The sequence below is a fragment of the Microtus ochrogaster genome, unplaced genomic scaffold, assembly GCF_000317375.1.
Source record: "Microtus ochrogaster isolate Prairie Vole_2 unplaced genomic scaffold, MicOch1.0 UNK6, whole genome shotgun sequence".
NCBI classification, from domain to species: Eukaryota; Metazoa; Chordata; class Mammalia; order Rodentia; family Cricetidae; genus Microtus; species Microtus ochrogaster.
Window position 1 is genome coordinate 11,472,398 of NW_004949104.1, and position 12,483 is coordinate 11,484,880.

General features: G+C 38.7%; 1 protein-coding gene across 1 annotated transcript in view; it reads right to left on the reverse strand.

Annotated features, from left to right (window-relative positions):
- The window catches only part of Hormad2 (HORMA domain containing 2), a 71,914-nt gene that overhangs the window by 49,402 nt on the left and 10,029 nt on the right, over window positions 1-12,483 (reverse strand). The window contains exon 4 of the mRNA XM_013353348.1: window positions 2,263-2,404. Coding sequence (XP_013208802.1) covers window positions 2,263-2,404 — 142 coding nt within the window. The remainder of the gene's footprint in view (window positions 1-2,262; window positions 2,405-12,483) is intronic.

Below are 12,483 nucleotides of genomic sequence, written 5' to 3' on the forward strand. Positions count from 1 at the left end.
AGGCTGGCCTTGAACTCACAAAGATCCGCCTGCCTCTGCCTCCCGAGTGCTGGGATTAAAGGCGTGCGCCACCACCGCCCAGCCCTCTTTTAACTTTTGAGGTTAAGAGCTGTGTTTTTCTTTTTTTTTTTTTGTCAACAGTAATAATTTATATATAACAAGTATTTAATTTCCCAAAGCATGCCTTTATAATTCTGTGTTCCAAACAGGAGGGGAAGCTAATTATATGATACCTGTAAACAGATCTGTAAGATCCAATCCCATAAGTTTAAAGAAGTCATTAACACAAAGAAAGGTGCCATGATTACAAGTACCAAGCTTATGTGTTTACAGCAAACATGCATTTCACTAGTGTTCATTTGGTGAATCAATATTGTTAAGAAAATTACACTGGAATGAAGCCATGGTATATTATTAAATATAAACATGAGAAATTTCAAATTAAATTTTGAAAAAGTAGCATCTTAAAAGGAAATGTGTGGTTCTCTATATTTATTTCCCAAATGATAGTTCCCATTTTAGTGATTAGCCAACAAGACTAATCTTGTTATAACAAAGCTTTTTAAAATTTTATTTTATTATCTTTATGTGTATGGGTGCCTTACCTGCATGTATGTCTGCACACCATATGTGTGTCTGGTGCTAGGGAAGCCAGAACAGAGTGTTGCATCCCCTGGAGCTAGAGTTACCGATGGTTGTGATGTACCATGTGCATGCTGGGAATTGAACCAGGTCCTCTGGAAGAGTGCTTTTAACTACTGAGCCATCTCTCTAGCCTACCAGTTGGTGCTACAGCGCATATGGAGAGGTAAGAGGACAACTTGGAGAGCTGGTTTTCTCCTTCCACTATGTGAGTTCTGGGGACTGAACTCAGGTTATCAGGCTTAATGGTAAACACCTTTACCAGCTAAGCCATCTTGCTAGTTTTTTGTTTTGTTTTGATTTGGGGTTGTTGTTGGTTTTTTTTGTTTTTTTTGTTTTTTTTGGTTTTTCGAGACAGGGTTTCTCTGTGGTTTTGGAGCCTGTCCTGGAACTAGCTCTTGTAGACCAGGCTGGTCTCGAACTCACAGAGATCCGCCTGTCTCTGCCTCCCGAGTGCTGGGATTAAAGGCGTGCGCCACCACCGCCCAGCTTTTGTTTTGTTTTTTTGAGACAAAATTTCTGTCTCAAAACAGCTCTGGCTGCCCTAGAATTCACTTTGTAGCCTAGGCTGGCCTCGAACTCATGAGACCCACCTACCTCTGCCTCCCAAGTGCCAGGATTAAAGGCGAGCACCACAACATCTGGCTTGATTTGTATTTTTAAGACAGGGTCATCTATGTAGCCCTGGTTGGGCTAGGATTCTGTACATCAACCAGACTGACCTTGAACTCAGAGCTCTTCCTGCCTTGTCCTGAGTGCTGGAATTAAAGATATACACCACCACATGCGACCCACAACTCAGGTTTTCAAACAAATCATAAGATTTTGAAAAACTGAAGAGCCTCTGGTACAATTTATTCTAAGGAGCCAGATACAGCTTGAAATATGAAGTCATAATAGGGTAAATTTAAGGTTACAAAGAAACAGAAAAAGTAAGAGTTGAAGAACTTGGGGCCAGTGAGATGGCTCAGTGGGTAAAAGTGCTTGCTACACAGGAGTGAGTTCACTCCTGGGAAAACCACAATGAAAGGACAGATTGACTAAAATTGGTCCTCTAACCTCCATGGTCGCATATGTCTATACATGAAATACACACACACACCAATAATAATAATAAAATGAAGAGGTAGGACTGGCTATTTTAAAAAGAACATAACTGATTAAAATAACTGTCTAAATAACCATACTAATCAACAAATGGATTTGCCCCTCCCAGGCATATTTGTATATGTTAACAAGGAGAAGTTTCTTAAGGGGTTCCTTTGAACTTCCTCAGGGCAAAATGCATACCTCAAAGGACAAATTCAACCGAGGCACAAAATAATGTAAATCTTCACCATTAAGACAGATTTTTGTTCTGACTTTTATAGGGATGGCTTAGAATTATTAAACTTAGCTCTACGCGTTTCTTTTTTCATTTGATAGCTAGCTAGAAGTGAATGGCTCCTATAAGTAAAACCAAAACAAACAGCAAAATTGAAGTGGAAAATGAATTAGTAAATTGATTCTGAAGAACATGCCCCTGAGTTAGAATTAATGCACTCTGTGGAAGAGAGAAGGTTTGCTCCTGCTAAGTAGAAAAGGGACACTAGCCAAAACAATCACTTAATTCCACTTTACCATCCAAATGCCGATCTCTATAAGAGCTCTCTGGGAACAGGCCCCTCAAATATGTTATACATGAAATGGAAGTAGCAAAAAGTTTCTTCACCATTATCAGTGACTCATGTTCATTAGTGATTAGGGCTGGGAAAATTGTGCTCTGGAAGAAAAACAAAGATGAAAAAAATTAGTATTCCTAACTATATTCAGCCCACCAAACAATTGCCACAGGTCAGATGGAAAGACTTTTAAGATTTCAAATCTGATACACTTATAGCTAATCCAAAAGAAAACAGGGCTCTGGATACTGTGTTAAAATAGATCTTCTCACAAGCAAGGCAGAACAGAAAGGCAGGCAATTACTCAAATAATTCAGGACTAAAACAATTTATTTCAATGATCCATTGACCTAAGGCAAAATAGGAAGTTTTACTCTAATTATATAACCTCATACAATTATATAACTTCACACTCACCTCAGGCTTCTCTGGAATCTGAGTTTTATTCACACTGCTCTCTCCAAAGTAACTATGTACATCTATCTCACCCCTGCTTCTTCTATCCCATATCAATGTGTAGCTTCTTGGCAGCATTTTACACTGTATCCGTATTTCTCCCACAAGTTACCTTAACACTACTTTGTTTTGATGTTGTTTTGGCAGAACTGGGAATCAAACCTAGAACCTTGTTCCATGTTGAACAAAAACCTGTTACTGAGCTAAACTTCTACCTGCTAAAACTATTTCAGCTCTCATCCATCCATACACACCTGACTCCCACCCCACCCCGGGTCTCATTTGTTTGTTTGTTTGAATAAGGTCTCCCTGTGTAGCCCTGGCTGGCCTGGAATTCAGAATTCACTCTGTAGATCAGGCTGACCTCCAACTCAAAGGTCCTGTCTCTGCCTCCCAAGGGCTGGGATTGAAGGGTGCACCACTACACCCAGCCCATTTTTCTTTTCTTTCTTCCTTCCTTTCTTTTTTTCTTTCTTTCTTTCCCTCCCTCTCTCCCTCTTTCTCTCTCTTTTCTTCTTTTTTTCCCTTTTTTCTTTCTTTCTTAACCAGTTGTCCTCCCCAGGAGTCTGTTTTCAATCCTCTCCTCTATTCACAGTTCTCTTGGATAATCTCACGTCTTCTCACAGCTTCAGTTATAGCCTTTAGAAGACTTCAATTCCCAACTTATGTTTTCTGCCTACACTTTTAATATCTGGACATCTGTTCCTATACTGCTTTGTAGACCTTGAAATTCAATTTATCTCTGCTACTCTAAGAATGGTGCCCAGTTTTATTCCTAGACAAGTAAATCATTTATTCCAGTTACCAGGTTGTGAATTTCATTCATCTTTGACTTTCCTCCCTCTATCATGCCATATCTAAACCACCAAACTGTCTCTTTTTATAAACAATTTTTAAAAGCATGAAAAGAAGCAAGAAAAGTTCTCTCTGTGCTATGTGTATGCTCCTGTGTGTGCAGGGACACACATGTATGTACACATGCATGTGGACACCAAAGGCTACCCTTAAGGTGTGGGTTTGTTTGTTTTTTTTTTTTTGTTATTGTTACAGGGTCTTTTACTGTCCTGGGATTCACTAATTAGGTGAATCCCAGTAAGCACCAGGGACCACCTGTTTCCACCTCCCCAGTGCTGGGATTACAAGTGTGCACAATGCCTAGGATCAAACTCAAAGGCCCTCATGCTTGCAGAATGTAAAGTTACAGGCCCTAGTCACTTGAGAGTGGACTGGTAAGAGGGAGGCGGTGTGATGAAGAGGTTAAGGGCACAGACTCTGCATCCCAACAGCCAGGTCCAAATCATTATTGTGTTACTATCATGATTTATGATTTGAGCAGAGGTCAGCAACCTTGCATGGTTGATGTCCAGATAGTGAATATTTTAGGTTCTGCAGTTAATTCTCTCCCTGCAATATAAAAGAAGATGCAGAAACCATAAATAGGTAATTGTGTTACAATAAAACTCTATTGCTAATAAATTGTTGCAGGTACCTGATTTTGCATTGATCCGTCTCTCTTGTACCTCAATCCTTTTATCTGTAAATAGGGGTAATACTAAAACCTACTTTATAGAGGACTATATAGACTAAAGTCTATAAAATGCTTCTATGGTCCCTATTTCAATCATTTATTGCTTTGGTTTTTGGTTTTGTTGTTGTTGTTTTGGTTTGTGTCTGCATGCATGTGAGCATATGTGTAGTTTTACTTGTTATGTATTACTCTGTTAATTTGTAAAACATCAATTACAAAGCAAGTTCCAAGACAGACAAGGATACACAGAGAAATACTGTCTGGAAAAAAATAATAAAAGAAGAAAACCAAAAGAGAATGTATGTACTCTAATGGAATTTACAACCCAGGTGGAGAGAGAGAAAAGACTTGGACTAAAAGAGCAGAGACTGGGTTTCAAATGAACAGATAGACACTAAAGATTGCACATGAAAGACAAGAGGAGCAGAGGCTGCACATGCAAGACAGGAGCAGTGGTTTACCTGAATAGGAAAGCTGTGGGAAAGTGAGACTACACTGGGCCCTACGGACAAGTGGCAAAGACAAGGAATGCTACTAGTACAGGCAAGGGGGCAGAAGTGTTGTAGTCATATCAGGGGCATGACTGTCAGATCAGGATAACCAATGCTGAGTGTTTAAGAAGGGTAGATATGGGAGAGAATCAAACAGAAGTCAAGATGCCCCAAATCTAGGACACTATACTAAAAAAGCTGTATTTAATCTTTAAAGCAACAGTAGATCCATGAAATTTTGATAATAATTTTAATTTTTAATTAAATATTTTTTAATTCTGTCTTTGGGACCACCAGAAATATTTTAGAGAACTGCTGAACCCTGCCAAGATTATAAACGGCAAAGTACTAGTCCTAAAAAGCTCACAAAGTTCTTCTTAAGAGCAAGTCATCCCTAGAACATTTTGTTGAAAGAAAATCTCCAAATAATACAATGTATTTGGTTAAGTTAGGGAAATTCCAAAATGTAGCGACAGAATAAGCTCTCCGAGCTGTTGTTACTAGAATGAGACTACACTAATGCATGTCATCAGAACTTTAGAAATAAACACGCTACAATTTCTGTTTCCAGGCCAGCAAAATTGTTCCTTGTATAAGGGCACCACACTTGATGGCCTTAGCTCCATGCCCAGGATCCACAAAGTGGAAAGAAATTCACTGGGAAGCCGGCAACTGATCTATGCAAGTACACATGGCACACTGCTCACTCTCCTTACTCAATTTCTTAGTTAGGGTTTCTACTTCTATGATGAAACACCATGACCAAATCCAAAATGGGGAGGAAAAGGTTTACTTGTCTTATGCTTCCAAATCACTCTTCATCACTGAAGGAAATTAGGACAGGAACTCAAGCAGGGCAGGATCTGGAAGCAGGAGTTGATGCAGGTCATGGAGGGGTGATGCTTACTGGCTTATTCCTTGTGGCTTGCTCAGCCTGCTTTCTTATAGAACCTCCCTATCAAACACTAATTAAGAAAATGTCTACTAATTAAGGTCTGCTTACAGCCCAATCTTACAGAAGTGTTTTCTTCTTTTCTTCTTCTCCTTATTCCCTCCAATCTCCTCTTTTATTATTTTTCAAGACAGAGTTCCCTTCTGCAGTTCTGATTGTGCTAAAACTTATCCACCTTGCTCTGCCTCCAGAGTGCTGAGATTAAAGGCATGTGCCACTACCACCCAGTTAGAGAGGCATTTTTAAATTTTTTTAAAAAAATATATACTAGTCCCAGTTCCACCTCCCCACTTCTTCCACCCCCACTTCCCCCTATTCCACCTCCATCCACTCCTCAGAGGAGGTAAGGCCTCCCTTGGGGAGTAACAAAGTCTGGTATACCAAGGTGAGGCAGGAACAAGCCCCTCCCCCATATATCTAGGATGAGCAAGGTCACTTCATGCACCCAGGATAAGTTCTGGTCCCACTGTCAGGGCCCTCGCCCAACAGATGAAGCCAAATAACTGTCACCCACATTCAGAGGGCTTAGTTTAATCCTATGCAGATCCCTGGGTGTCAGGGTCCATGAGCTCCCACTAGCTCTGGTCAATTGTCTCTGTGGTTTTCCCAGTCATGATCTTGATTCCCCCTTGTTCATATGATCCCTCCTCCCTCTCTTCTACTAAGCTCTAGGGAGCTGGGCCCAGTGCTTGGCTATGGATCACTGCATCTGCTTCCAGTTACTGGATGTAGGTTCTGTGATGACAATTAGGATAGTTACTAGTGTGATTATAGGGGAAGGCCAGTTCAGGTACCTCCCCGTTACTTTTAGGAGTCTTAGCTGGGGTTATCCTTGTGGATTCCTGGGAATCTGTACCCCATTTTTGAATTGGATTATTTGGTATTTTGATGTCTAGTTTCTTGAGGTCTTTATATATTTTGGAGATCAGTCCTCTGTCTGATGTGGGGTTGGTGAAGATCTTTTCCCATTCTGTAGGCTGCCATTTTGTCTTATTGACCATGTCCTTTGCCTTACAGAAGTTTCTAAGTTTCAGGAAGTCCCATTTATTAATTGTTCTCAGTGTCTGTGCTACTGGTGTTATATTTAGGAGTGGGCTCCTGTGCCCATTTGTTCAAGGCTACTTCCCACTTTCTCTTCTATCAGGTTTAGTGTAATTAGATTTATGTTGAGGTCTTTGGTCTGTTTGAACTTGAGTTTTGTGTATGAGGATAGATATTGATCTATTTGAATTCTTCTACATTTCTTTTTTTTAAATATTTATTTATTATGTATACAATATTCTGTCTGTGTGTATGTCTGCAGGCCAGAAGAGGGCACCAGACTTCATTACAGATGGTTGTGAGCCGCCATGTGGTTGCCGGGAATTGAACTCAGGACCTTCGGAAGAGCAGGCAATGGTCTTAACCATTGAGCCATCTCTCCAGCCAGAATTCTTCCACATTTCAACATCCAGTTATGCCAGCACCATGGGTTGAAGATGCTTTCTTTTTTTTTCCATTGTATAATTTTGGTTTGTCAAAAATCAGGTGTTCATAGGTGTATGGATTAACATCAGGGTATTCAACTTGATTCCATTGGTCCGCGTTGTCAGTTTTTATGCCAATACCAAACTGTTTTAATTACTATAGCTCTATAGTAGAGATTGAAGTCAGGGATGGTGATACCTCCAAAAGTTCCTTTATTGTACAGCTTTTTTTTTTGGGGGGGGGGCTATACTGGGTTTTTTCTTTTTCCATATAAAGTTGAGTACTGCTCTTTAGAGGTCTGTGAAGAATTGTGTAGGGATTTTGATGGGGATTGCACTGAATCTGTAGATTGCTTTTGGTAAGACTGTCATTTTTATTCTGTTGATCCTACCTATCCATAAGTATGGTAGATCTTTCTGATATCTTCTTCAATTTCTTTCTTTAAATACTTAAAGTTCTTCTCATACAGGTCTTTCACTTGTGGCTATTGCAAAGGGTGATGTTTTTCTGATTTCTTTCTCAGATGATTTATCATTTTTATATAGGAGGGCTACTGATTTTTTTTAGTTAATCTTGTATCCTACTACATTACTGAAGGTGTTTATCAGCTGTAGGAGTTCCCTGGTAGAGTTTTGGGGGTCACTTATGTACACTATAATATCATCTGCAAATATTCAATGTTTGACTTCTTCCTTTCCAATTTGTATCCCCTTAATCTCCTTTTGATGACTTATTGCTCTAGCTAGAACTTTCAGTACTATATTGAATAGAAATGGAAAGATTAGACAACCTTGTCTTATTCCTGATTTTAGTGGAATCACTTTGCATTTCTCTCCACTTAATTTGATGTTGGCAGTTGGCTTGTTGTATATTACTTTTATTATGTTTAGGTATGTTCCTTGTATACTTGATCTCTCCAAGACCTTTATCATGAAGGAGTGTTGAATTTTGTTGAAGGCCTTTTCAGCATCTAATAGGTGACCATGTGGGTTTTTTTTTTATCTTTCAGTTTATTTACATGGTGAATAACATGGACCAATTTTCATATGTCAAACCATCCTTGCATCTCTGGGATGAAGCCTTCTTGATCATGGTGGATGATTTTTTTGATGTGTTCTTGGATTCTGTTTGCCAGTATTTTTGCATCAATGTCATGAGGAAGATTGGTCTATAATTCTTCCTTAATTGTGTCTTTGTGTGGTTTTGATATCAGGGTAACTGTTGCCTCATAAAAAGAGTTTGACAATATTCCTTCTGTTTCTATTCTGTAGAACAATTTGAGGAGTATTGGTATTAGACTTTCTTTGAAATTCTGGTAGAATTCTGTGCTGAAACTATCTGGCTCTGAGCTTTTTTTGGTTGGGAGACTTCTATTTCCTTAGGAGCTATAGGTCTATTTAAATTGATTATCTGGTCTTGATTTAATTGTTATGTGATACCTATCCAGAAAATTGTCCTTTTTATTTTATTTTTACATTTTCCAATTTTGTGGAGTGCAGGTTTTTGAAGCATGACCTAATGATTCTCTGGATTTCCTCAGTGTCTGTTGTTATATCACCTTTTCATTTCTGATTTTACTAATTGGGATATTCTCTTTCTGCCTTTTGGTTAGTTTGGATAAGGGTTTGTCTATCTTTCTGATTTTCTCAAAGAACTGATTCTTTGTATTGTTCTATTTGTTTCTATGTTACTGATTTCAGCCCTCAATTTGATTATTTCCTGGTCTCTACACCTCTTGGGTGAGTTTGCTTCTTTTTGTTCTAGAGCTTCCAGGTGTGCTGTTAAGTTGCTAGTGTGAGCTTTCTCCACGTTCTTTATATAGGCATTTAGTGCTATGAACTTTCCTCTTAGCACTGCTTTCATGGTATCCAATAAGTTTGGGTATATTGTACTTTCATTTTCATTGAATTCTAGAAGTCTTTATTTTTTCTTTGACCCAGTAATGATTCAGTCGAGCATTGTTCAATTTCCATGAGTTTGTAGACTTTCTGCAGTGTTGTTGTTGAATTCTAACTTTAAGCCATGATGATAAGATACAGGGGTTATTCCAGGTTTTTTTTTTTTAATCTATTGAGGTTTGTGTTGTTACCGTGTATGTGGTCAATTTTAGAGAAGGTTCCATGAGGTGCTGAGAAGCGGAGAAGAAAGTATAATCTTTTATGTTTGGGTGGAATGGTCTATAGATGACTATTAAGTCCATTTAAGTTCCCCCAGCCCCCTCCGCCTTTTTTTGTTTGTTTGTTTGTTTTGTTTTGTTTTTTGAGATAGGGTTTTTCTTTGTAGCTTTGGAACCTGTCCTGTACTTGCTCTGCAGTCCAGGCTGGCATTGAATTCACAGGGATTCATCTGCCTCTGCCTCCTGAATGCTGGGATTAAAGGCATGTGCCACCACTGCCCAACAAATTTCCTTATTTCTCTGTTAAGTTTCTGTGTGGCTGACTTGTCCATTGGTAGGAGAAGGGTGTTGAAGTCTCCCACTATTAGTGTGTGGGTTTTGATGTGTGATTTAAGCTTTAGTAATATTTCTAAATGTGGGTGCCCTTGTATTTGGTGCATAGATGTTCAGAATTGAGACTTTAAGGAGTTTTCCTGTGATGAATATAAAATATCTTTCTCTAATCTCTTTTGATTAATTTTAGTTTGAAGTCTACTTTGTTAGATATTAGGATAGCTACACCATCTAGTTTCTTAGGTCCATTTTCCCAACCTTTTACTCTGAGGTAATGTCTGTCTTTGAGGTTGAGGTGTGTTTCTTATATGCGGAAGGATGCATTCTGTTTTTGTACCCATTCTGTTAGCCTGTGTTCTTTTAGAGGTGAATTGAGTCCATTGATAGTAAGAGATATTAATGACCAGTGATTGTTAATTCCTGTTACTTTTGGTTTTGGTGGTGGTGATGATAGTGTGTGTTTGTTTCCTTTCTTCGGGGTTTGCTGGTGTGAGGTTTTATATTGCCTGTGTTTTCACAAGTACAGCTAACTTCCTTGGGTTGGAGTTTTTCTTCTAGTACTTTCTATAGGTCTGGATTTGTAGATAAGTATTATTTAAATCTGATTTTTGTCATGGAATATCTTGTTTTGGTGATTGATGGTAAAGAGCTTTGCTGGGTATAGTAGTCTGGGTTGGCATCCATGGTCTCTTAGGGTCTGCAGAACCTTCTGCCTGTTCAGAACCTTCTAGCTTTCAGAGTTTCCATTGAGAGGTCGGGTATAATTCTGATAGGTCTGCCTTTATATGTTACTTAGCCTTTTTCCTTTTATTCTGTATGTTTACAGTGTTTTAGTATATGGAGAGAGGACTTTTTTTCGGTCATCTATTTGGTGTTCTGTAAGCTTCTTATACCTTCATAGGCATATCCTTTAGATAGGAAAAATTTTCTTCTATGATTTTACCCAATATATTTTCTGTGCCTCTGAGCTGGAATTCTTCTTCTTTTATCCCTATTATTCTTAGGTTTTTCTTTTTATGGTACCCAGATTTCCTGGATGTTTTGTGTTAAGAATTTGTTTTTTTTAACATTTTCCTTGACCAATGAATCTGTTTCCTTTATCGTATCCTCAATGCCTGAGATTCTCTCTTGCATTCTGTTGGTTCGCTTGCATCTGTAGTTCCTGTTCATTTATCCACCAGATTTTCCATTTCCAGACTTCCCTGAGTTTGTGTTTAGAGGCATTTTCTTAATTGAGGCTCCCTACTCTCTAATGACTCTAACATATTAAGTTGACATAATAGCCAGTACACATAAAAATAAATATAAATAGGCATGTGCACACATGCACAATAAATAAAATTAATAAATAAATTAATGTAATAAACCCTCTTTCAAGTTCCTCAATGTGGTGATTTAAATGAGACTGCCCTTATAGGATCACGTTTGAAATCTTTGTTCCTAGTGGAAGGAGTTACATCATTGAGGGTGTGCTGTGAGGTTTCAAAAACCTATGGTCATTCCTAGTTAGAGTGCATCTCTCTCCCTCTCTCTCTGTCTCATACTTATTGATCAGAATGTAAGCTTGTAGTATGAATAATAAAAATCCAGAGACAAATATTGGGGTTCAAGCTTAAGATCAGCTTAAGATCAGAAAAGTAAAGCAGCCAACCTTTTACCTCTACCAAATATTCAGATCCTGTCTCCACAAATCCTCAGACTCCACAATCCACTGAATTTCTGTCTCTTCCCCTTTACATTCCTCTCTCCACCCAGCCATATTGCTCATGTCTCCACCTCCCTAGTGCTGGGATTAGAGGTGTGTGACTCCCCAACACTGGGATTAAAAGTGTGAACCACCACCTCTGGATCTGTTTCTGGATCAATCCTGTGTAACCCAGGGTAGCCTTGAACTCACAGAGATCAATATGTCTCTGTTTCCTGAGTCCTGCGATTAAAGGTGTTGCCACCATTCCCTGGCCTCTAGTGGCTTAGCTTTGCAATCTGATCCTCAGGCAAGCTTTATTTATTAAAATACAAATAAAATATCACTACATAAGCTCTTAGCTACTGCTCCAGTGCCACACCTGCCTACTGATATGCTCCCAGCCATGAGGGTCACAGATTCATCCTCTGAAACTGTAAGCCCCCACTAAACTCTTCCTTCTATAATCTGCCTTGGTCATGGTATCTTATCATGGCAATAGAAAAGTAACATTCATCAAATTAAAATTTATTTAATCTAATCTGGGGGAGCTCTGCACAGTATTTTTAAATTGAAAAGACTTTAGAACTCATTTAACTAAATGTACATAGGCGCTAAAGGGAATTCTAGAAAACTAGTGATTTACCGTATCATAAAGTTGGCAAGTTACTAGTGTCCTTTTACTATATTATACAGCTCAACAGCTGGACTTCTAATAATTCTAATAAAGTTAATTAGAAGTAGTTACTACCGACAAACATCTTCAGATAAAAAAGAACTTCCAAAAAGTATACATGCATGAGTACACATAGAGACAAATGGACAAGACACACACACCTTCTGTACATTCTAGATGTGATTTTGCCACATGTAAGAATGTATCTTCTTTAGTAGTCTATATAATGACAATGAGTTATCACTTTATGTTTTTGACAAATCACATTATATTCAGTGATTTGTTTAAAGGTATTTTAATTGATGCCAGGCATGGTTATTCACATCTGTAATCCAGCAGAAGGACTATGAGCTCATACCCAACCTGAACTATATAGTGAACTTTGACTTCTAAAAAATAAAAACAAAATTCGGGGTTTTAAGCCAGGCGGTGGTGGCGCACACCTTTAATCCCAACACTCGGGAGGCAGAGGCAGGC